At 48.7% G+C, this 24,762-nt stretch overlaps 1 protein-coding gene across 1 annotated transcript in view; it reads left to right on the forward strand.

Moving 5' to 3' along the window:
• The first annotated feature begins 677 nt into the window (after positions 1 to 677).
• Positions 678 to 24,762, forward strand: part of rasef2 (RAS and EF-hand domain containing 2) — a 95,632-nt gene continuing 71,547 nt past the window's right edge. The window contains exon 1 of the mRNA XM_070858293.1: positions 678 to 1,006. Coding sequence (XP_070714394.1) covers positions 678 to 1,006 — 329 coding nt within the window. The remainder of the gene's footprint in view (positions 1,007 to 24,762) is intronic.

Genomic DNA, 24,762 nt, shown 5'->3' on the forward strand with positions numbered 1-24,762 from the left:
TAACGTTTCCTCTGCCCACCTTTGGCTCGTTTGCCGTGAAGGAGTTCAGAGTAGAGCGCTTGCTTTGGGATCATCATCATCATAGTCCCTCTACATCGAGGAAGCCTTGCTTTCACTCTTAGCATGAGTTCTTAGGTGGCTGTATCCAATATGAGAACCACAGTCTCTGCCAGAGGTGGGACAGATAGTCGCTGAAGGAAAGGGTGGGTGGGGAGCCTGGTTTGCCGCACGCTCCTTCCTCCGCCTGCGCTTGATTTCTGCGTGCTCTTGGCGACGATACTCGTGTCTGGCATGCGGACAATGTGGCACGCCCAGTGGAGCTGATCAAGTGGTGGTCGGTGCTTCGATGTGTACGCTCGTGGCCTTCCGCGAGAGTTGGGCGCCGGAGGGACTGGAGTGCGTCATCACCCCCGACAACCAAATTGTAATGAAGTTTACTGTCAAAAGTTGAATTTGTCGGTTTTAGTGCCCCCCTCCTTTAACAAGGGAGCACTTGATTTAAGGTTTCAACTAAAGAAATAGTTGCCAGTGGCTTGAAGCAGTGCAGTGAGTGGTGACACGGTGTGTATAAGCAGGATTACTCACTCACTGGGCAATGCAAGGAGGCAGGCTGACGTGGAGAGGCGGAGCGGAGCCCGGGGCAGAGCAGAGCAGGCTGAGCCCCACACACACACCGCATGGACACGGGGGCGATGGCCCGGCCCGACCTCCGGAGGCTGTTCTCGGCGTGTGACCTGAACCGGTCGGGGCTGATCGAGTTCGAGGATTTCTGCGGCGTGTGCCGGGAGCTGAGCCTGGCCGGCCCGCAGGTTGCGCCGCTCTTCCGCAAGTTGGACGTGGACAAGGACGGCTCCATCAACTTCAACGACTTCACCGCCGGCTTCGAGGAAGTTTCCGCCATCCTGGATCTGTCGTCCATCGGCTCGGACGGGCCGCCAGCCGCCAAGAGACTGGCCTGGGAGGAGTTTGCGGAGCGCTTCGGGGATGGGGTGCAGTACCTTCGGAGGTAGACAACTCTCAGCCCTGTCCCTACACCCCTCTCATACCCTCTCCCCTTCTCCACATACCCCTCTCCCCCTTCTCCACATACCCCTCTCCCCCTTCTCATACCCTTCTCCCCCTTCTCCCCCTTCTCCACATACCCCTCTCCCCCTTCTCATACCCCTCTCCCCCTTCTCATACCCCTCTCCCCCTTCTCCACATACCCCTCTCCCCCTTCTCATACCCTCTCCCCTTCCCCACATACCCCTCTCCCCCTTCTCATACCCCTCTCCCCCTTCTCCACATACCCCTCTCCCCCTTCTCATACCCTCTCCCCTTCCCCACATACCCCTCTCCCCCTTCTCCACATACCCCTCTCCCCCTTCTCATACCCCTCTCCCCCTTCTCCACATAGCCCTCTCCCCCTTCTCATAGCCCTCTCCCCCTTCTCCACATAGCCCTCTCCCCCTTCTCCACATACCCCTCGCCCCCTTCTCATACCCCTCGCCCCCTTCTCCACATAGCCCTCGCCCCCTTCTCCACATACCCCTCTCCCCCTTCTCATACCCCTCTCCCCCTTCTCCACATACCCCTCTCCCCCTTCTCATACCCTCTCCCCTTCTCCACATACCCCTCTCCCCCTTCTCATACCCTCTCCCCTTCTCCACATACCCCTCTCCCCCTTCTCATACCCTCTCCCCTTCTCCACATACCCCTCTCCCCCTTCTCATACCCCTCTCCCCCTTCTCATACCCCTCGCCCCCTTCTCCACATACCCCTCTCCGCCTTCTCCACATACCCCTCTCCCCTTCTCCACATACCCCTCTCTCCCTTCTCATACCCCTCTCTCCCTTCTCATACCCCTCTCCCCTTCTCCACATACCCCTCTCCCCCTTCTCCACATACCCCTCTCCCCCTTCTCCACATACCCCTCGCCCCCTTCTCCACATACCCCTCGCCCCCTTCTCCACATACCCCTCGCCCCCTTCTCCACATACCCCTCGCCCCCTTCTCCACATACCCCTCGCCCCCTTCTCCACATACCCCTCGCCCCCTTCTCCACATACCACTCGCCCCCTTCTCCACATACCCCTCGCCCCCTTCTCCACATACCCCTCGCCCCCTTCTCCACATACCCCTCGCCCCCTTCTCCACATACCCCTCGCCCCCTTCTCCACATACCCCTCGCCCCCTTCTCCACATACCCCTCGCCCCCTTCTCCACATACCCCTCGCCCCCTTCTCCACATACCCCTCGCCCCCTTCTCCACATACCCCTCGCCCCCTTCTCCACATACCCCTCGCCCCCTTCTCCACATACCCCTCGCCCCCTTCTCCACATACCCCTCGCCCCCTTCTCCACATACCCCTCGCCCCCTTCTCCACATACCCCTCGCCCCCTTCTCCACATACCCCTCGCCCCCTTCTCCACATACCCCTCGCCCCCTTCTCCACATACCCCTCGCCCCCTTCTCCACATACCCCTCGCCCCCTTCTCCACATACCCCTCGCCCCCTTCTCCACATACCCCTCGCCCCCTTCTCCACATACCCCTCGCCCCCTTCTCCACATACCCCTCGCCCCCTTCTCCACATACCCCTCGCCCCCTTCTCCACATACCCCTCGCCCCCTTCTCCACATACCCCTCGCCCCCTTCTCCACATACCCCCCTCGCCCCCTTCTCCACATACCTCTCTTCCCCCCTCCCTATACCCCTCTCTTCCCCTCTCCCTCATATCCCTCTCTTCCCTTCTCCCACATATCCCTCTCTTCCCCCCTTCTCCCCACATCCCTCTCTTCCCCCCTTCTCCCCACATCCCTCTCTTCCCCCCCTTCTCCCCACATCCCTCTCTTCTCCCCCCTTCTCCCCATATCCCTCTCTCCCCCCTTCTCCCTCATAGCCCTCCCCCTTCCCCTCCCCTCTCATAGCCCTCTCCCCCTTCTACCTCTCTCTCCCTTCTCCCTCACCCCTCTCCCATAGGTCCCCTGCAGTCAGAATCAGGGGAAGTCATAACGGGGAACAAAGAAATGGCAGACCAATTGAACAAGTACTTTGGTTCGGTATTCACTAAGGAGGACACAAACAACCTTCCGGATATAAAAGGGGTCAGAGGGTCTAGTAAGAAGGAGGAACTGAGGGAAATCCTTATTAGTCGGGAAATTGTGTTGGGGAATTGATGGGATTGAAAGCCGATAAATCCCCAGGGCCTGATGGACTGCATCCCAGAGTACTTAAGGAGGTGGCCTTGGAAATAGCGGATGCATTGACAGTCATTTTCCAACATTCCATAGACTCTGGATCAGTTCCTATGGAGTGGAGGGTAGCCAATGTAACCCCACTTTTTAAAAAAGGAGGGAGAGAGAAAACACGGAATTATAGACCGGTCAGCCTGACATCAGTAGTGGGTAAAATGATGGAATCAATTATTAAGGATGTCATAGCAGCGCATTTGGAAAGAGGTGACATGATAGGTCCAAGTCAGCATAGATTTGTGAAAGGGAAATCATGCTTGATAAATCTTCTGGAATTTTTTGAGGATGTTTCCAGTAGAGTGGTCAAGGGAGAACCAGTTGATGTGGTGTATTTGGACTTTCAGAAGGCTTTCGACAAGGTCCCACACAAGGGATTAATGTGCAAAGTTAAAGCACATGGGATTGGGGGTAGTGTGCTGACGTGGATTGAGAACTGGTTGTCAGACAGGAAGCAAAGAGTAGGAGTAAATGGGTACTTTTCAGAATGGCAGGCAGTGACTAGTGGGGTACCGCAAGGTTCTGTGCTGGGGCCCCAGCTGTTTACATTGTACATTAATGATTTAGACGAGGGGATTAAATGTAGTATCTCCAAATTTGCGGATGACACTAAGTTGGGTGGCAGTGTGAGCTGCGAGGAGGATGCTATGAGGCTGCAGAGTGACTTGGATAGGTTAGGTGAGTGGGCAAATGCATGGTAGATGTAGTGTATAATGTGGATAAATGTGAGGTTATCCACTTTGGTGGTAAAAACAGAGAGACAGACTATTATCTGAATGGTGACAGATTAGGAAAAGGGGAGGTGCAACGAGACCTGGGTGTCATGGTACATCAGTCATTGAAGGTTGGCATGCAGGTACAGCAAGTGGTTAAGAAAGCAAATGGCATGTTGGCCTTCATAGCGAGGGGATTTGAGTACAGGGGCAGGGAGGTGTTACTACAGTTGTACTTGGTGAGGCCACACCTGGAGTATTATGTACAGTTTTGGTCTCCTAACTTGAGGAAGGACATTCTTGCTATTGAGGGAGTGCAGCGAAGGTTCACCAGACTGATTCCCGGGATGGCGGGACTGACGTATCAAGAAAGACTGGATCAACTGGGCTTGTATTCACTGGAGTTCAGAAGAAAGAGAGGGGATCTCATAGAAACATTTAAAATTCTGATGGGTTTAGACAGGTTAGATGCAGGAAGAATGTTCCCAATGTTGGGGAAGTCCAGAACCAGGGGTCACAGTCTAACGATAAGGGGTAAGCCATTTAAGACCGAGATGAGGAGGAATTTCTTCACCCAGAGAGTGGTGAACCTGTGGAATTCTCTACCACAGAAAGTTGTTGAGGCCAATTCACTAAATATATTCAAGCAGGAGTTAGATGTAGTCCTTACTACTCGGGGGATCAAGGGGTATGGCGAGAAAGCAGGAAGGGGGTACTGAAGTTGCATGTTCAGCCATGAACTCATTGAATGGCGGTGCAGGCTAGAAGGGCCGAATGGCCTACTTCTGCACCTATTTTCTATTTTCTTTATACTCCTTTCATAGCCCTCTCCCCCTTCTCCATATCCATCTCTCCCCTATACCTCTCTCATACCCCTCTCCCTCGTGCCCTTCTTTTCTCTCTAATGTCCCTCGGTCTCTCTCATTCCTTCCCCCCCTCTCCCATTCCTTCCCCCCCTCTCCCATTCCTCTACCCCCCTCCCCCTCTCTCTCTCTCATTCCCTCTCCCTCTCTCTCATTCCCTCCCCCTCTCTCTCTCACTCCCTCCCCCCCTCTCTCTCTCTCATTCCCTCCCCCTCTCTCACTCTCTCATTCCCTCCCCCCCTCTCTCTCTCTCTCTCTCTCATTCCCTCCCCCCCTCTCTCTCTCTCTCTCTCTCATTCCCTCCCCCCTCTCTCTCTCTCTCATTCCCTCCCCCCCCTCTCTCTCTCTCATTCCCTCCCCCCCTCTCTCTCACTCATTCCCTCCCCCCCTCTCTCTCTCTCATTCCCTCTCTCTCTCTCATTCCCTCCCCCCTCTCTCTCTCTCATTCCCTCTCCCCCTCTCTCTCTCTCATTCCCTCCCCCCCTCTCTCTCTCTCATTCCCTCCCCCCCTCTCTCTCTCTCATTCCCTCCCCCCCTCTCTCTCTCTCATTCCCTCCCCCCCTCTCTCTCTCTCATTCCCTCCCCCCCTCTCTCTCTCTCATTCCCTCCCCCCTCTCTCTCTCTCATTCCCTCCCCCCTCTCTCTCTCTCATTCCCTCCCCCCTCTCTCTCTCTCATTCCCTCCCCCCCTCTCTCTCTCATTCCCTCCCCCCCTCTCTCTCTCATTCCCTCCCCCCCTCTCTCTCTCATTCCCTCCCCCCCTCTCTCTCTCATTCCCTCCCCCCCTCTCTCTCTCATTCCCTCCCCCCCTCTCTCTCTCATTCCCTCCCCCCCTCTCTCTCTCATTCCCTCCCCCCTCTCTCTCTCATTCCCTCCCCCCTCTCTCTCTCATTCCCTCCCCCTCTCTCTCTCATTCCCTCCCCCTCTCTCTCTCATTCCCTCCCCCTCTCTCTCTCATTCCCTCCCCCTCTCTCTCTCATTCCCTCCCCCTCTCTCTCTCATTCCCTCCCCCTCTCTCTCTCATTCCCTCCCCCTCTCTCTCTCATTCCCTCCCCCTCTCTCTCTCTCATTCCCTCCCCCTCTCTCTCTCATTCCCTCCCCCTCTCTCTCTCATTCCCTCCCCCTCTCTCTCTCATTCCCTCCCCCTCTCTCTCTCATTCCCTCCCCCTCTCTCTCTCATTCCCTCCCCCTCTCTCTCTCTCATTCCCTCCCCCTCTCTCTCTCATTCCCTCCCCCTCTCTCTCTCTCATTCCCTCCCCCTCTCTCTCTCATTCCCTCCCCCTCTCTCTCTCATTCCCTCCCCCTCTCTCTCTCATTCCCTCCCCCTCTCTCTCTCATTCCCTCCCCCTCTCTCTCTCATTCCCTCCCCCTCTCTCTCTCATTCCCTCCCCCTCTCTCTCTCATTCCCTCCCCCTCTCTCTCTCATTCCCTCCCCCTCTCTCTCTCATTCCCTCCCCCTCTCTCTCTCATTCCCTCCCCCTCTCTCTCTCATTCCCTCCCCCTCTCTCTCTCATTCCCTCCCCCTCTCTCTCTCATTCCCTCCCCCTCTCTCTCTCATTCCCTCCCCCTCTCTCTCTCATTCCCTCCCCCTCTCTCTCTCATTCCCTCCCCCTCTCTCGCTCATTCCCTCCCCCTCTCTCGCTCATTCCCTCCCCCTCTCTCGCTCATTCCCTCCCCCTCTCTCGCTCATTCCCTCCCCCTCTCTCGCTCATTCCCTCCCCCTCTCTCGCTCATTCCCTCCCCCTCTCTCGCTCATTCCCTCCCCCTCTCTCGCTCATTCCCTCCCCCTCTCTCGCTCATTCCCTCCCCCCCTCTCTCTCTCGCTCATTCCCTCCCCCCCTCTCTCTCTCTCTCATTCCCTCCCCCCCTCTCTCTCTCTCTCATTCCCTCCCCCCCTCTCTCTCTCTCTCATTCCCTCCCCCCCTCTCTCTCTCTCTCATTCCCTCCCCCCCTCTCTCTCTCTCTCATTCCCTCCCCCCCTCTCTCTCTCTCTCATTCCCTCCCCCCCTCTCTCTCTCTCTCATTCCCTCCCCCCCTCTCTCTCTCTCTCATTCCCTCCCCCCCTCTCTCTCTCTCTCATTCCCTCCCCCCCTCTCTCTCTCTCTCATTCCCTCCCCCCCTCTCTCTCTCTCTCATTCCCTCCCCCCCTCTCTCTCTCTCTCTCTCATTCCCTCCCCCCCTCTCATTTCCCCCTCATACCTCTCCTCTCTTTCTCATACTCTCCTCCCTCCCTCTTTCTCTCATTACTTTCTTATTGTTACATTTTACATGGACATCTCCATCTACTTGAGGGGGAAGATTCTGTCACCCACAGCGCGTTCTGTTCTATGAATATTTAACACAGGATGAGTGTTGGGACTTGGAGAGTGTTTCCTGGTGATCTCAGTCCTGCCACGCTGGCCCTTTGGCAGATGAATGAGAACATCGACTGCCTATTGTCGCACCATGTCGGACAATAATGAACAAAAGTCAGAATTTTCTAAAACGTTATTTTTTCGTATTTGAGATCATTTTATACCGGGCCGCCTTATTTTGCAGTATAAGATCATAGAATGTCACAGCACAGGCCATTCGGCCCATTGTATATGTGCTGGTTCTTTCAAAGAAAAGGAAAAAAAAAAGAACTGGAATTTATATAGCGCCTTTCACAACCTCAAGGTGTCCCAAAGTATTTGACTACCAATGAAGTACTTTTGAACTGCAGTCACTGTTGGAATGTAGGAAAGGCGGCAACTAATTTATGCACAGCAAGATCCCACAAACAGCAATTCAATAAATGTCCAGATCATCTTTTTATCGGGTGTTGGTTGAGGGATAAATACTGGCCAGGATACCGGGGAGAACTCCTGAGCTTGGTCTTTGAAATATTGCTGTGTGATCTTTTACAGCCACGTGAGAGGGTAGAGGGGGCCTCGGTTTAACGTCTCCGACAGTGCAGCAGTCCCTCAAGTGTCAGCCTAGGTTACATGCTAAAGTCTCTCGAATGGAGATTGAACCCACAAACTACTGACTCCGAGGCAAGAGTGCTGCCACTGAGCCACGAGAAGCACCGAGGTCATCAATCTGTTGGATAGTTGTCGTTAATTATTTGTACTCTTTGATAGGTCAATTCAGGTTAATCCATTACATGATCATAAGTCACAGCCAGTGGGACTTGATGGGAAGTCCCGAGTAGACTTTACAATCACATTGTTGGACCTGGCTACAACTTTAAAGACTACATCATTAGTTAAAGGGACTCCACCATCACATCTGGGAACAGTAGCATGCAGGAAATAAGGCAGACCAAGCCGACAGGTGCAACATAGACACATACGAACAACATATCTTCAATAATACATGTCGATTCTGCCAGGTGATCACATTGTGGGTCTCCTAGGAAGATTCATTTCGAGAATTAGCTCCAGCTCTTAGGTAAAGATATTTACTCCCCTGGATAGAAAACTCAATGTTAGTAGTTTGTTTGGTTTTATGGGTGGGAATAAACATGGTGGTTAAAAATGTTCCCAATTTATTTCTGGCAGACTTCCAACTATAATTTATCAACACCCCACCCCCAACACACTCCCTTAAATCTGTGACTTAGAGTGGTTTAATCACGGTTTCAACAATAAATTAATTTTCCCACGTTTCTTGTAGAGGAATGTTGTTTCCGAGTGAGTATATTGGTACTCGCCTCTTCACCGACGCATTCTTCAATCCACTTCCGTCTTAACAAAGACAATATTCCCACTTATTAGCCATTCTGATCGCTTCCTCAAGTTGCACAATGAACGAAGCATGGACAAACCCTTGATAGCCTTGAGAGTATCAAAACATAGGAGCATATCAAAATAACGGGTAGGAACAGACCAGCTCGTCCATCAAGCCTGCCCCACACTCATGATGCCTGGAGAATCCTGACTAGATACATCCGAACCCCCCCCAGCACCCCTGCCCCCACAGCCATGTAATCTCCTGAGAGGCAGGAAAACAGGGCAGATGGAAAATTCCTCTTCGACCACGTCCAGAGATCAGATGGGTCATGCCGATGTTAATTGCTCAACCACTTGCCTTTTATGTGATGCGATCTCTGTCCCAGCCAAGAAGCAGTCCAGCTCCTTCCAAAGGCATGCGGAGAGTAATGCTGCAAACTGGAGGTACACTGTCCCAGAAAGGAGTGAGATGGGAAATACCTCTTTTTCAGCCGTGGCTCAGTGGGTAGCACTCTTGCCTGTGAGTCAGAAGGTTGCGGGTTCAAGTCCCACTCCAGACTTGAGCACATAAATCTAGGCTGACACTCCAGTGCAGTGCTGAGGGAGTGCAGTGCTGAGGGCGTGCTGCACTGTCGAAGGTGCCATCTTTTGGATGACACATTAAACCGAGGCCTCGTCTGCTCTCAGGTGGACGTAAAAGATCCCATGGCACTATTTCGAAGAAGAGCAGGGAAGTTATCCCCGGTGTCCTGGCCAATATTTATCCCTCAATCAGCATAACAAAAACAGATTAGTCATTATCACGTTGCTGTTTGTGGGAGCTTGCTGTGTGCAAATTGGCTGCCGCGTTTCCTACATTACAACAGTGACTACACTTCAAAAAGTACTTAATTGGCTGTAAAGCATTTTGGGAACATCCTGAGGTTGTGAAAGGCGCTATATAAATGCAAATCTTTCTTCCTTTCTTTCCAGCTGAGTGCGCCTCCTGTAAGGCCTGTAAAAGAAGTAGGTGTTCTTTTGTGGGCTTAAAGCAATGCCTTTCTCACACGCTGACCTCTGGTTATGCCGGCTAGGTCATCCAACAGAATCGGAGAGTTCTAGTTGACTATCTTCAAGCTGCCACTTCAAAGGATGCCATTTATTGGATGAATCAAAATGTTCCTTTCAGTAATTATGCAGATAGTTCATGCCAGCTCAGTGATCCTTATACTTTGTATATCGATAGGGGGTTCTGTAGTGAGATTCCAGTGTAGCCAGCTGGGATCAATTCAAGTGAAAATAGATGTTGAGCAGAATTTAATCTCAACTTGTATTTATATAGCACCAATAACGTAATAAAACATCCCAAAGGCGCTTTACAGGAGCACAATAAAAAAAAAAAATTGTCATCGAGCCATTTAAAGAGATATTAGGGCAGATAACAAAAAGCTTGGCAAGGTAGGTTTTAAGGAGTGCCTTAAAGGAGGTAGAGGGGTGGAGAGGTTTAGGGAGGGAATTCAAGAACTTAGGGCCTTGGCAACTGAAGGCATGGCCAATAATGGTGGAGTGATTAAAATCAGGGGTGCTCAAGAGGCCAGAATTAGAGGAGTGCAGATAACTCGGGCAGCTGGAGATTACAGAGATAGGGAGGGGCGAGGCCATGGAGGGATTTGAACACACATATGAGAATTTTATTATTGAGGTGTTGCTTAACCAGGAGCCAATGTAGGTCAGCGAGCACAGGGATGATGGGTGAATGGGACTTGGTGTAAGTTAGGACACGGGCAGCCGAGCTTTGGATTGCCTCAAGTTTACGTAAGGTAGAATTCGGGAGGGCAGTCAGGAGTGCGTTGGAATAGTCAAATCTTGAGGTAACAAAGGCATGGATGAGGGTTTCAGCAGCAGATGAACTGAGGTAAGGGCGGAGTCAGGCAATGTTACAGAGGTGGACATAGGCAGTCTTGGTGATGGCGTAGATTATGTGGTCGGAAGCTCATTTCAGGGTCAAATATGACACAAATATATCAACAACGTTCTTGTTTTTAAGAAAATATTGATTCTAATCCTTTGTGTTATTTTTTGTTAGTTAATAAACTAAATAGTGCATTGTAGAAAAGTGTGGTAAAGGCATGCAGTAACAATTACAGGATACTGCATCAAATATTTTATCAATTGGACAGTGGATGGACAAATGCCTATCTTAGATGCTTAGAACACTCGATCAACAACTTTGTCCAGAAACAGTGATTTTACTGACTCTCGTTACTGTGTACAGGTTTTAAAATATCTTCAGATACTTTGATCTACAAACTGGGATTGATAACCTCATTTAATCTATGCTGCGGCAAGCAAATGACACATACAGCTGGATAAAAATCTGTAGACGAGCAGGAATTTGCACGAAATCCCATCCCTTCACTCACTCTTTCATTGTTTCACAAAATCTATAGCTACCAAGGTCTAAGGGTAGATTTCCTTGGGTCAGCACCCAGGGTGCAACTCATATCAGATAATTGGGCGGATTCCTTTGCAGGCATGTGTGGCGATCTGCTCGATTATCCCCCTGCCCCCCCCCCCCCCCCAATAATCATTGCACTCAGTGTTCCTGGGCTCAAACCCAGCGAATCTCCCCTATAATAGACTATTATAGCCCTGTTTGACAGACTATAGAGAAAAGCAGCATCTTGTTTGAGAGACAAAAGTTATGAAGACCGATGGTTTTTAATGAGCACAACCTGCACCATGCCACGATCCACCCTCTGTAATGTCGAAGAGATGGAACTAGGTCATCATTTCTGTAAGGTGACAACTGGGGGTGGGGGTAGGGGGGGGAGTGAAATCATGAATTGCCAGTTCTCGAGCCAGGACACCATGCAAGGAACACAAGTATTGCTACACTTCAGCATTCTGTATTACTGTAAACATCTTGCCCAGCATGTCAGCAGTGAAACTTCACACACTGCTTTCTCTTGTCTGGAAGAAAGTTCCACAGACAACCTCATTATCTGGAAACCTATCTCCTAATTATAAAAGTTTAATTGGTGACTTAACCCTCACATGCTGGAACATGCAAGAAAGTTAGGAAACCTGTAATGTACCATTGACACAACAGTATCATTTTCTCAAATCTTTCCCACAATCGCCAGTGGTGTGCAACAAAAGTGAAATGTGGAGAGTGGGAATCCCCACATCGATATCTTTCCTTACACCTACTGCACATTGTGAAAGCACCTTTATATTTAAACAGTCATCATCAGCCCTGAAGGCTCTTAATCGCCTGATAACTTCATTAATATGTTGTTCTGGTATGGGAACGAATGCATTCAATTTGGTCTGACATCATTGAATATTTGGTCATATTTTGATCTTGTGAATGGCTATGAGGAAAGAGTAGGGGAGTGGGATTAATTATATAACTCTCTCAGGGAACCAGCACAGGCATGATGGACCAAATGATCTCCTTCTTGGCTGTAAGATTTTGTGAACAATATTTTGCATAGTATTGATCGGTAGGGTGTTGTATCAGAGCAGATTTTCATCTTAAATAGGATTCAGTCTTATCTTGAGTGATCGTAAGTGACCTCCAGCATATTAAGCCACCTTTTTTCTTTTCTTGAATGTGATTTTAAGAAACTGGTTAAGACGTTACCTGTATTGTTGTGACCTGTAACCCCAAAATTGCAAGACCCTGTCCCAATGTGGAATGGAGGATTGGAGAACTGGGTGCAGAAATCACCTCGGACTTCAGTTGCTGTCGTAGCGAAACTCCGGGGTCGACTGTAACTTTGGACTTTGCCAGAAAACAGGTGTTTATAGAAATAAAGAAAATAGGTGCAGGAGTAGGCCATTCGGCCCTTCTAGTTTATGGATCAACAACAACAACAACAACTTGTATTTATATAGCGCCTTTAATGTAGTGAAATGTCCCAAGGTGCTTCATAGGAATATTATGCGATTAAAAATTTGACACTGAACCGCATAAGTAGAAATTAGCGCAGGTGACCAAAAGCTTGGTCAAAGAGGTAGGTTTTAAGGAGAGTCTTGAAGGAGGAAAGGGAGGTAGAGAGATGGAGAGGTTTAGGAAGGAAGTTCCAGAGCTTAGGGCCCAGGCAACAGAAGGCATGGCCACCAACGATTGAGCGATTATAATCAGGGATGCCAAGGAGGACAGAATTAGAGGAGAGCAGATATCTTGGGCGGGGGCGAGTGGCTGGAGCAGATTACAGACATAGGGAGGGGCGAGGCCGTGGAGGGATTTGAAAAGAAGGATGAGAATTTTGAAATCGAGGTGTTGCTTGACCGGAAGCTAATGTGGGTCAGTGAGCACAGGGGTGATGGGTGAATGGGACTTGTACACCCACCGGGTTTTCCTTTCCATTGGCTTCTGTCCTTGGGCGGGGTGAATAATGGGCAGCTGATCTGTCACTACCCCCTTTCACAACCCTACCAAAATTCAAAATCTACCCGGTCGTGGCTCAGGGGACCTCCATCCTCTGACCTGCCAAGCGAAACTCTGTGCCAGTAAGGTCTCACAGTTTTGATGTGTTGTGATTGGAGATACTGTTTAAAATAAGAATATGATTCTCCATATTCTTTCATGAGTGATTCTGTAAGAGCATTTGGGTTAGTTTAAAAAAATATTGATCTAATTGCTTTTACTGAATTAAAGACTTACTAAAATATTTAATTCACTAAAGGAATGCTTCTGGAAAAAGCAATTCAATAGCTCCCGCTCGGGTATTCAACTAAATATCAGGAAATAAAAAGCTGGTATCAGTAAAGGTGTCCGTGAAGCTGTCGGATTGTCGTAAAAATCCAACTGGTTCACTAATAACCCGTGAGGGAAGGAAACCTGCCGTCCTTACCCAGTGGTGGCCTATGTGACTTAGTCGTCGTCATGTTTGGTCAGCGAGTTTCAGCTCCCATCTCCGTCTCTCTGTTCTGGACGTTGCTAACAATGACTGTATCAGCCCTTGAATGCTACACCTGCCCCTGCTCTGTTGCATTATTTAGCCAGATTCTTTGCCTGTCTCTTGATCTATTACCATCAGGTTCTCAGTAGAAACTACTTGGGACTCCTGAATATGTTCAAAGCCTGTCATTGTTAACATCGTAATTAGCCTCATGACTTCATTCTCTTCTGTTGGTTCAGGGGGCCTCATTAATCATTCTTCATGTGCAACTAATTTTCAACATAGTCTACAACATCATAACTCAAACGGATCACCCTAACTGCTCATTAAGAGTGAGGTAATGGGAGTGGAACAACAACTCACTAAATATATATATATATTTTTATTATTCATTCTCGGGATGTGGGTATCGCCGGTGAGCCGGACATTTATTGACCATCCCTAATTCCTGGTTTTGAAAACAGAGTATCTTGCTAGGCCACTTTAGAGGACAATTAAGTGTCACATATCAGCCAGACCAGGTAAGTACATTAAACCAGTTGGGTTTTGACGACAATTTGACAGCTTCCTGGTCACATTTACTGTTGCCAGATTTTTATTTCCCAAATTTTAAAAACTGAATTCAAATTCTCAATCTGCCATGGTGGGATTTGAATTCATGTTCTACTCAATTATTAGCGCAGTCCCATAACCACGACACTACCATACCCGCTATATAGTACCTTCAATAGCAAAACAGCTCGAGGCACTTCACACAGGAACAGATCAGACAACGAGCAGGAATTGGGAAACGATACAAGGAGCCCACTTAAGGTGTGGCCAAAGAGATAGAATTTGAGGAAAGAAAGACTTGCATTTATATAGCACCTTTTTCAACGTCGGATGTCCCAAAGTGCTTTGCAGCCAATGAAGTACATTTGGAGTGTAGTCACTGTTGTAATGTGGGAAACACAGCAGCCTTTTTGCGCACAGCAAGCTCTCTCGATGACCAGATAACCTGCTTTTGTTATGTTGCTTGAGGGATAAATATTGGCCAGGACACCTGGAATAACTCCCCCTCTCCTCTTCGAAATAGTGCCGTGGGATCTTTTACGTCCACCTGAGAGCAGATGGGGCCTCGCTTTAATGTCTCAACCAAAAGACGACACCTCCGACAGTGCAGCACCCCCTCAGTGCTGCACTGTAGTACCAGCCTAGATGTTTGGGCTCAAGTCTCTGGAACCCACAACCTTCTGACTCCGAGACAAGAGGGCTACCCACTGAGCCACAGCTGACCCTGAGAACCGATAAGGGCTTGAATTCCAGAATAACAGGTCCACGATACCTGATGGCTCTGTTATTGAACGGAAGAGTAAACCAGACCCATGAGGGTGGAGGGTGCGAGGTGTGACGTAGAACAGGAGGAGTTTACAGAGGTAGGGTGCAGCATGGCATGGATGGATTTATAAATGAGGATAAAATCGATTTGCTGGGAGAAAGGGAGCCAGTGGGAAATGGGTGAGTAGAACTTAGGATGCGGGAAACTCTGGATCCATTGGAATTAGTTAAGAATGAGCTAAGGAATTTGAATAGTAGGGCACTGGAAAGGCCAAGCCTGGAGGTGCTAAATGTGGAGGCCTGCTCTGGGGGTGGTGAGGGTTACCTCGGCTTGGAGCAGGAGGGGTTCTGGGACATGAAGCTCAGTACAGTAACAATGAGCCCGAGCTGATCCATGCAAGTCTTGAAAACAATGGCCGGGAATTTGCTCAGTGCAGCTTCTTCCGCCTCATTATCTTAATGCCACTAGAAGTTCGTCGGAAAAAACATTTACATACGCAAACAGGGTTTGTGGCTGAGTTACAGTGAAGTTATGGCAGCAAAGCTGGAGCAGATCCAAGAGCGTTCCTGGCTAACTACTTTTTTTTTCAAAAGCTAACCAGAGAAGATTTTTTTTTTTGTCGGCCAAATACTTGAGAATCCGAGAATTCTACTGGTACATTCTTTCAACGGTGTTGTTACAAAAAGATTGATAGTAAGAAAATAGTCATGTAGTAGTTGTGGAAATGTTCCAAATGTTTTGCAGTTTATTTTTTCAGTCCTACAAAGAGCCTGAAATCTATTGGGTGTGCAGGCCTTTGATTATGAGCAGGGTTCCGAAGTTGACTGTCACGGTCGCTGCAGATTCCACGCTCCCATTCGAGCACAGATGCGATTGGCAACCTGCTGACACAGGCCCTTGACCTCGGTGTGAATTTGTGCCCTACCAGAGATCTGCTAGTGATTCATTATTTTACTGTTGTGCTCTTTGGTAAAAGAAAAATAAAGACATGCATTTATATAATGCCTATCAATACCTCAGGCTGTCCCAAAGCGCTTTACAACCAATAAAGTACTTTTGAAGTGTAGTCAGTGCTGTAATCATAGAAATTTATAGTACGGAAGGAGGCCATTTCGACCCATCGTGTCCGTGTCGACTGAACAGAGCTATCCAGCCTAATCCCAGTTTTCAGCTCTTGGTCTGTAGCCCTGTAGGCTATGACATTTCAATGTATATCCAAGTATTTTTTAAATGTGGTGAGGGTTTGTGTCTCTACCACTCTTTCAGGCAATGAGGTCCAGACCCCCACTACCCTCTAGGTGAAGAAATTTCCCCTCCTATCTCCTCTAAACCTCCCTCCAATTACTTTAAGTCTATGCCCCCTGGTTGTTGACCCCTCTGCCAAGGGAAACAGGTCCTTCCTGTCCACTCTATCCAGGCCCCTCATAATTTTATACACCTCAATCAGGTCTCTCCTCAGCCTCCTCTGTTCCAAAGAAAACAGACCCAGCATCTCCAATCTTTCCTCATAGCCAAAATTCTCCATTCTTGTAAACTCCTCTGCACCCTTTCCAGTGCAATCACATCTTTCCTGTAATGTGGTGACCAGAACTGCACGCAGTACTCCAGCTGTGGCCTAACTAGAGTTTTTATGTAGTTTAAGCATAACCTCCTTGCTCTTGTGTTCATGTCTCAACTAATAAAAGCAAGTATTCCATATGCCTTCTTAGCCACCTTATCTACCTGTCCTATTACCTTCAGGGATCTGTGTCCTGCACTCCAAGGTCCCTTTGTTCCTCTACACTGCTCAGTGTCGTACCATTTAATGTGTATTCTCTTGCCTTGTTAGACCTCCCCAAAGGCATTACTTCACATTTATCCGGATTGAATTCCATTTATCACTGTTCCGCCCACCTGATCAGTACATTGATATCTTCCTGCAGTCCACAGCTTTCTTCTTCATTATCAACCACACGGCCAATCTTAGTGTCATCTGCAAACTTCTTAATCATACCCCCAATATTCAAGTCCAGGTCATTGATATATACCACAAAAAGCAGGGGATCCAGCACTGAGCCCTGCGGAACCCCACTGGATACAGCCTTCCAGTCACAAACACACCCATCAACCATTATCCTTTGCTTCCTGCCTACGAGCCAATTTTGAATCAAACTTGCCACTTTGCCCTGGATCCCATGGGCTATTACTTTCGTGACCAGTCTGCCATGTGGGACCTTGTCAAAAGCTTTGCTAAAATCAATACATCATACACACTGCCCAATGTAGGAAATGCGGCAGCCAATTTGTGCACAGCAAGCTCCCACAAACAGCAATGAGATAAATGACTAGATAATCTGTTTTAGGTATTAGTTGAGGGATAATTGTTGGCCAGGACAATGGGAGAACTCCCCTGCTCTTCGAATAACGTAATGGGATCTTGTAAGTCCACCAAGAGAGCAGACGGGGCATCGGTTTAATGTCTCATCCGAAAGACGGCACCTCCAACAGTGCAGCACCCCCTCAGTATTGCACCGGGAGTGTCAGCCTAGATTTTTGTGCTCTTGAACCTACAACCTTCTGACTCAGAGGCGATCGTGCTATAGCTGATACTACAATAATACATTCTTCCGACACCATATAATCCCATCAAATAACATGTGATGTGTAAGTTTGCGCACACACCTGGAATTTGAGACGGAAATATCCCAATAAAAACAAAATTTGACTTAATCACCATAAATTAGTGGCCCTGATAAAGCATTGTACATTACACACGATAAAGCAGTTCAACCTCCGGTGTCTTCCTGTGAGCAATGCCATAATAGATCTGCTCAATATTGCATATAGTGTACGCTTCCAGTAAGCGTAACGCTTACTTGCTGTCATTTTTTTTCTGTCACACTTTGTTGATTGTCAAAGTAAAAAGGCAGAAAGGGAAGGGGTATGAAACAAAGGTGAGAAAAGCATGTAGAAAACTGGAAAATAATCTGTTCCTGAATGACTGACTGACTGACTGACTGACTAGTCAGGAGAATCTTCAACTAAAGGAAAAGACAAGATGAATTAATCATTTCACTCCCCCACCGCATTATTTTTCCTCAGCAACTGAAATTAATCATATCCAAAATAAAGTCTGAAACAAAAAAAAATAAATTTTGCACCAAGGTTGTTAAAGCTAGCAATAGAACTGTATTTTGTGTCTTTTAATCCCTTCTTCAAAGTTTTTACTTGAAGGCTTCAACTTTGCTTGAAAGTTGGGTTGAAGTTGATACTCAGTTGTCACGTTCCAATGTTTAAGGAGATATTGTGATCTGACCATGTGTGGCCAATTTCCCACCATGCAGCAGTAGGATTCACTCACTGCTGTTGGTCCATTGAGAGGAATTTTGGTCAAATTTCTTCCTCGTGATTCTAATACGCACTAGAAGCGTACTTTCATTTTACCTCCGAGAAATCCAGGCAAACAATAACTATCCTTTAAAGAGAAGAGGGAGTGAAAGAGTAGAGGGAAAGTAGGAGACACAAAGGGAAAGGAAGATGTGGAGAAAGAGGAAACAAAATGAAAATAAAGACTTTCATGACCTCGGGACATCCCAGAGTGCTTTACAGTCGAGGAAGTACTTTAGAAGCGTAATCACTGTTGTAATTTAGAAGATGATAAAGGAGGCAGAGCCTGGTGGGCAGTGTGAAACCGAATGCAGCCTCTTGCAACCCACACCCCTCTCCTGGATGCCTGGCCCTCCGGGATGTTCCCAGGGGTCAGTCCCTCCCAACCTGGCGTAGGTCAAGTGCTGACCTCTGCGCAAGATCCTGAGATGTCAGCTCAGATCCCTGCCTGAACCAAAATCTCTTTTAAATACAATAATCAGTAACCGTGTGCCGACATAGATTTGACACGTACAGTGACATATGTTTGCATTCAAAACCTGGCTCCAGGCCGGGACATGGGCTAATGGTGTGAAACAAGCCAGGGTTCATATTCTCCTGGCTATCACTAGCAGCTAAGGAAATGCAACAGCTACAACTCCCAGAAAAACACTGGGCCTATAATCCCACGTTTGCCACAGTCTTAAGTATATGGAACCACTTTGGAGAATACAATGGGTATGATTATCTGCAGGTAATTTGTGCAGTACTTGAGGCACTAGGACTCCTATAGCAGCTGTCTGCAGCAGTTATTAACTTTTTTTTCTCAAAATAGCACATTTAGTTCAGTGGTAGCACTCTGAATCAGATGGTTGTGTGCTGAAAGTCCCAATCCAGGGACTTGAGTACATCAACAATAACTTGCATTTATATAGCGCCTTTAATGTAGTAAAATGTCCCAAGGCGTTTCACCAGGAGTTTTATAAGACAAAGAAAAATTTGGCATGAGTCACCTAAGAAGAAATTAGCACAGTTGACCAAAGGTCAAAGAGGTAGGTTTTAAGGAGCATCTTAAAGGAGGAAAGAGAGGTAGTGAGGCGGAGAGGTTTAGGGAGGGAGTTCCAGAGCTTGGGGCCTAGGCAGCTGAAGGCACGGCCGCCGATGGCTGAGTGATTATAATCAGGGATGCTCAAGAGGTGAGAATTAGAGGAGCGCAGACATATCTCGGGGGGTGGTGGGGGCGTTGGGGCGGGGGGGGCGGGGGCAGTTAGTGAAGCTAGAGGAGATGAAAGATAGGGAGGGGCGAGGCCATGGAGGGATTGAAAACCAGGACGAGAATTTTGAAATCGAGGTGTTGCTTAACCAAGAGCTAATGTCGATCAGCAAGCACAGGGGGTGATGGGTGAGTGGGACTTGGTGCGAGTTAGGACATGGGGTCAGTGAGCACAGGGGGTGATGGGTGAGTGGGACTTGGTGCGAGTTAGGACACGGGGCAGTGAGCACATGGGGTGATGGGTGAACGGGACTTGGTGCGAGTTAGGACATGGGGCCAGTGAGCACGGGGTGATGGGTGAACGGGACTTGGTGCGAGTTAGGGCATGGGGTCAGTGAGCACAGGGGGTGATGGGTGAGTGGGACTTGGTGCGAGTTAGGGCATGGGGTCAGTGAGCACAGGGGGTGATGGGTGAGTGGGACTTGGTGCGAGTTAGGACATGGGGCCAGTGAGCACAGGGGGTGATGGGTGAACGGGACTTGGTGCGAGTTAGGACATGGGGCCAGTGAGCACGGGGTGATGGGTGAACGGGACTCGGTGCGAGTTAGGACATGGGGTCAGTGAGCACGGGGTGATGGGTGAACGGGACTTGGTGCGAGTTAGGACATGGGGCCAGTGAGCACGGGGTGATGGGTGAGTGGGACTTGGTGCGAGTTAGGACATGGGGTCAGTGAGCACAGGGGGTGAAGGGTGAACGGGACTTGGTGCGAGTTAGGGCATGGGGTCAGCAAGCACAGGGGGTGATGGGTGAGTGGCACTTGGTGCGAGTTAGGATATGGGGCCAGTGAGCACGGGGTGATGGGTGAACGGGACTTGGTGCGAGTTAGGACATGGGGTCAGTGAGCACAGGGGGTGATGGGTGAGTGGGACTTGGTGCGAGTTAGGACATGTGGTCAGTGAGCACAGGGGGTGATGGGTGAACGGGACTTGGTGCGAGTTAGGACATGGGGTCAGTGAGCACAAGGGGTGATGGGTGAACGGGACTTGGTGCGAGTTAGGACATGGGGTCAGTGAGCACAGGGGATGATGGGTGAGTGGGACTTGGTGCGAGTTAGGACATGGGGTCAGTGAGCACAGGGGGTGATGGGTGAACGGGACTTGGTGCGAGTTAGGACATGGGGTCAGTGAGCACAGGGGGTGATGGGTGAACGGGACTTGGTGCGAGTTAGGACATGGGGCCAGTGAGCACAGGGGGTGATGGGTGAACGGGACTTGGTGCGAGTTAGGGCATGGGGCCAGCAAGCACAGGGGGTGATGGGTGAACGGGACTTGGTGCAAGTTAGGACATGGGGTCAGTGAGCACGGGGTGATGGGTGAACGGGACTTGGTGCGAGTTAGGACATGGGGTCAGTGAGCACAGGGGGTGATGGGTGAATGGGACTTGGTGCGAGTTAGGACATGGGCAACCGATTTTTGGATGACTTCAAGTTTACATCAACTCGACTGATACTTCAGTGAACTTCTGAGGGAATTCTGCATTGTCAGAGGTGTTGCCTTTTAGATGAGACATTAAACCGAGGCTTGATTTGTCTGTTCAGGTAGATGTAAAAGATCCCATGCAGTGTGTGAAGAAGCACAGGGAGTTCTCCCATTGTGCTGGCCATCATTCATCCCTCGACAAAGACAGGCAGTAACTAAATTTAAAAAAAGTAAATCCTAAGATTTGAAAGGTGCGATACAAGAAGAAAGAACTTGCATTTATGTAGACCCTTTCATGGCTGCAGGACATCCCAATGTACTTTACAGCAAAAAATGCAAGACTTGAAATCAAGATAATTAATGAGCCTCAGGATTTTAGAGTGAGCTTGGACAGAAATACTATTTTGAAGGTAATTTTACATAGAAAAAGAAGGAAAGAAATGGAGAGAAACAGACACACACAGTTTGTGTGATGGGTAGAGAGAAAGGGAGGGAGAGAAAGGGAGAGAAATTCGGGGCGTTTGGGCCTCTGGTTAGCGATCCTGGGAGCCACTTCCGACTTTACGTTCAGGCACGTCGCCGCTAACATGAAATTGCGTAGGGGTTTAGTGGTGCCGGTAACATGTAGCACCCTGCGGTAACCGGTAGCGTCCCGCTCTCTGCTGTGCCGGCGATGACGACACCATCACCGTGCGCAGCAACCCGTTTCACCCCGGAGCAAACAATCAGTAGTGCCCCCTGAAGCTGTGCTGGGCGATGGCTCGAGGCCTCTCGCGGGGTGGAATTTAAAGGCAAGGTGGGGAATTGAAAAAAAAGTGACGCTTACCCGTCGCGGCCTTCCTGTTGGATGGCGGGGTCTGTGCCGTGATCTTGCAGCCCGGCACTCCGCTTGATGCCGCGACACCCCGTTCCCTGGTGGTCCAGGTAGGGACCTGTTTCTCCCCCGCGGAGGTGGCAGCTTGGCCCTCCCCTTTAATGAAGGGGAGGGCCCTGTCTACGCGCCAGCGCTATGCCCCCCCCCCATAGGATTCCTTCCGCCCCGCTCGCACCCCACAGAGCAAGTGAAGCACGATATTTTGCGCTCCCCTTACTCTCGGGAGCAGTAACCCGAATTTAGGTCGCGGGGCGGGACTTCCGCGCCTGGCGCAGGAACTCACGCCTCGCGGGCCGCCCCAAATGGGGCGCCACGCAATTTCGCCCGCCAAGTGTTGCGTTTTCACACACTGGAAAGAGGGAAGATAAACACAGAGAAAGCTCGAAACTGAGCAACCTATAGGAGAGAGGACAGAGACTCAAAGGGACATTTCTGTGGGGAGACAGAGAGAGAAAATGGATGTGGTATTTGGAGGCAAACCCAAATTTAATCGGAATGTTTTTACTATTTTTGTGCCGACCGAATAGCTGGTGACTGCAGCAGCTGGTTGTCAAGGCAACAGATTCCGAGTTCACCAGCCCCTTTTTTAAAATTGAAGTTTGGGTTAAATTACCCGTGCAGTGCCATCTGTAAGAACAGCTGTTTCAGTATCTCACTGAAAACTTATTTCATTCTTTGCCAGTTTGAAAGGCTTTATGACACGTTGATTAAAGTTAATGGCTCAATGCTCCAAGCACGATAAAAGATCCTGCTCTCTGACTTATTGTGTGAAATCCCAGGGACACCCACTGGTCATTTAGAAAATAATGTTCAAATATATTGCCGACTTGTTTGATTTCAATTGGTTTATCCTCACATTGCCGAATTTACAAATGCTGGCTCCTGGTGCGAAGTCTCACCCACCAGGAAAAGATCATTTGAAAAGCACAGGTGTCACCCCATGATCTTACATAAGAACGTAAGAAATAGGAGCAGGAGTCGGCCATTTGGCCCCTCGAGCCTGCTCCGCCATTTAATAAGATCATGGTTGATCTGATCATGGACTCAGCTCCACTTCCCTGCCCGCTCTCCATAACCCTTTACTCCCTTATTGCTCAAAAATCTGTCTATCTCTGCCTTAAATATATTCAATGACCCAGCCTCCACAGCTCTCTGGGGAAGAGAATTCCATAGATTTACAACCCTCCTTGTCTCAGTTTTAAATGGTCGGCCCCTTATTCTGAGACTATGTCCCCTAGTTTTAGTTTCCCCTATGAGTGAAAATATCCTCTCTGCAATCACCTCGTCGAGCTCCCTCATTATCTTATATGTTTCGATAAGATCACCTCTCATTCTTCTGAACTCCAATGTGTATAGTCCCAAGCTGCTCAACCTTTCTTCATAAGTCAACCTCCTCATCTCAGGAATCAATCTCATGAACCTTCTCTGAACAGCCTCCAATGCAAGTCTATCCTTCCTTAAATATGGAGACCAAATTGCACGCAGTACTCCAGGTGTGGTCTCGCCATTCATTTTAATGGACAAACAGGATGGAGTTTCCCATTACGCATCCCCAACAGATGAAGCTCCGTCCCAGGAGTCCACGTTCAAAACCTCAACAACAACTTGCATTTATATAGCACCTTTAATATAGAAAAGAAATCATTGTGAGATGCTTCACAAAGGCGCAATCAGACGAAAATGGATACTGAGCCAAAGAAGATAGGAGGGATGACTAAAAGGTTGGTCAAAGAGGTGGGTTTTAAAGTGCTTCTTAAAGAAGGAGAGAGAGGTAGGAAGATGGAGGGGTTAATGGAGGAGATACGAGAGTGTGGGACCTAGATGGCTGAAGGCATGACTACCAGTGGTGGGGTGAAGGATGGGGGGTATACACAAAAGATCAGAATCAGAGGAACTGAGAGTTCAGGGAGTGGAGTTGTAGGGATGGAAGTAATTTAAGAGATAGGGAGGGGAGAGACCAGGGTGGGATTTACACACCAGGATTATAAATTTAAATTGGGGGAAACAAGGAACCAATGTAGGTCATCAAGGATCGGTGAGGGGGGACCTGGTGTGAGATAAGATATGGGCAAGAGTGTTTTGGATGAGGTGAAGTCTACAGAAGAAGGAGGATGGGAGCTCGATCAGGAGAGCATTGGTGTATTCAAGTCTCAATGTGACCACAGCATGGATCAGCTCATACACACAAATATATATGCAAATGAGACCTTTTAGGATGTTATTCATGGAAACAATCAGCAGTCACTTGTGGTGAATTCAAATAAGCTCAAAGTTGAAGTGGCTCAATAACAGTTTAGATCTCAGACTCGCCTCCCTGTCCTCATTTTCAATGTCGAGGAAAGGATTATTTACCTCTCCATGTGTCCATTTATAGCTCGCTAGATAGTTATATTTTTGAAACACTTTCTAACATCCTAATTTCACAAGTGTGGGATTTATCTTAGTTTTACGAACAATGACGGATAGGTAAAGACCATCTGGTCTGTCGAGCTTGTCCCACACAATTGTGATACCTTGTGTATCACGATAAACACTCTCCACCACCCCCCCCCGGAAACCATGGTACCTCCTGGGAGAGGCAAAAAAAATGTTTAAAAAAAACCTAGGCCAATTTGGGGGAGAAAAACCTCGGAAATTCCTCATTCCTCTCCGACCATCTAAACCATCAAAGTAGATCACCCTGACCCTGAATTCTTGCAGTGCCTACCTTCTGTAAAAGCTGATCTCTGCCCCAGCCAGAAACAGGTCCAGCTCTCGCTTGAAGGAATTCAGCGAATCTGCATCCACCACTATATAATATCATTTATTATAAATAAATAAATCATGGGTTGGAATCGCTTAGATCCATGGTTTGTGTTAACTTAGTTCTCAATATTCAAAACATTTCCACGTGTGCCTGTATTCTCGCTGCACCTCCACTTTCAACCTTTCGGTCCCACAAAGGCCTCATATCTCTCAGACATGCTCTGTTGATTATTACATTTTCTGGACATGCCCACTGAATATATTGCAGGTTACTTCCTTCAGACCGCATCTCAAACTGCACCAACTTTACATTCCATTTGCAAATGTGGCCCAGGTGATTTTTAAGCACTGTGCCGTTGGTGTGTGAATGATAGGGGGCAGCATACTTCCATATAG

The sequence above is a fragment of the Pristiophorus japonicus genome, chromosome 17 (genome assembly GCF_044704955.1).
Source record: "Pristiophorus japonicus isolate sPriJap1 chromosome 17, sPriJap1.hap1, whole genome shotgun sequence".
Classification (NCBI taxonomy): Eukaryota; Metazoa; Chordata; class Chondrichthyes; family Pristiophoridae; genus Pristiophorus; species Pristiophorus japonicus.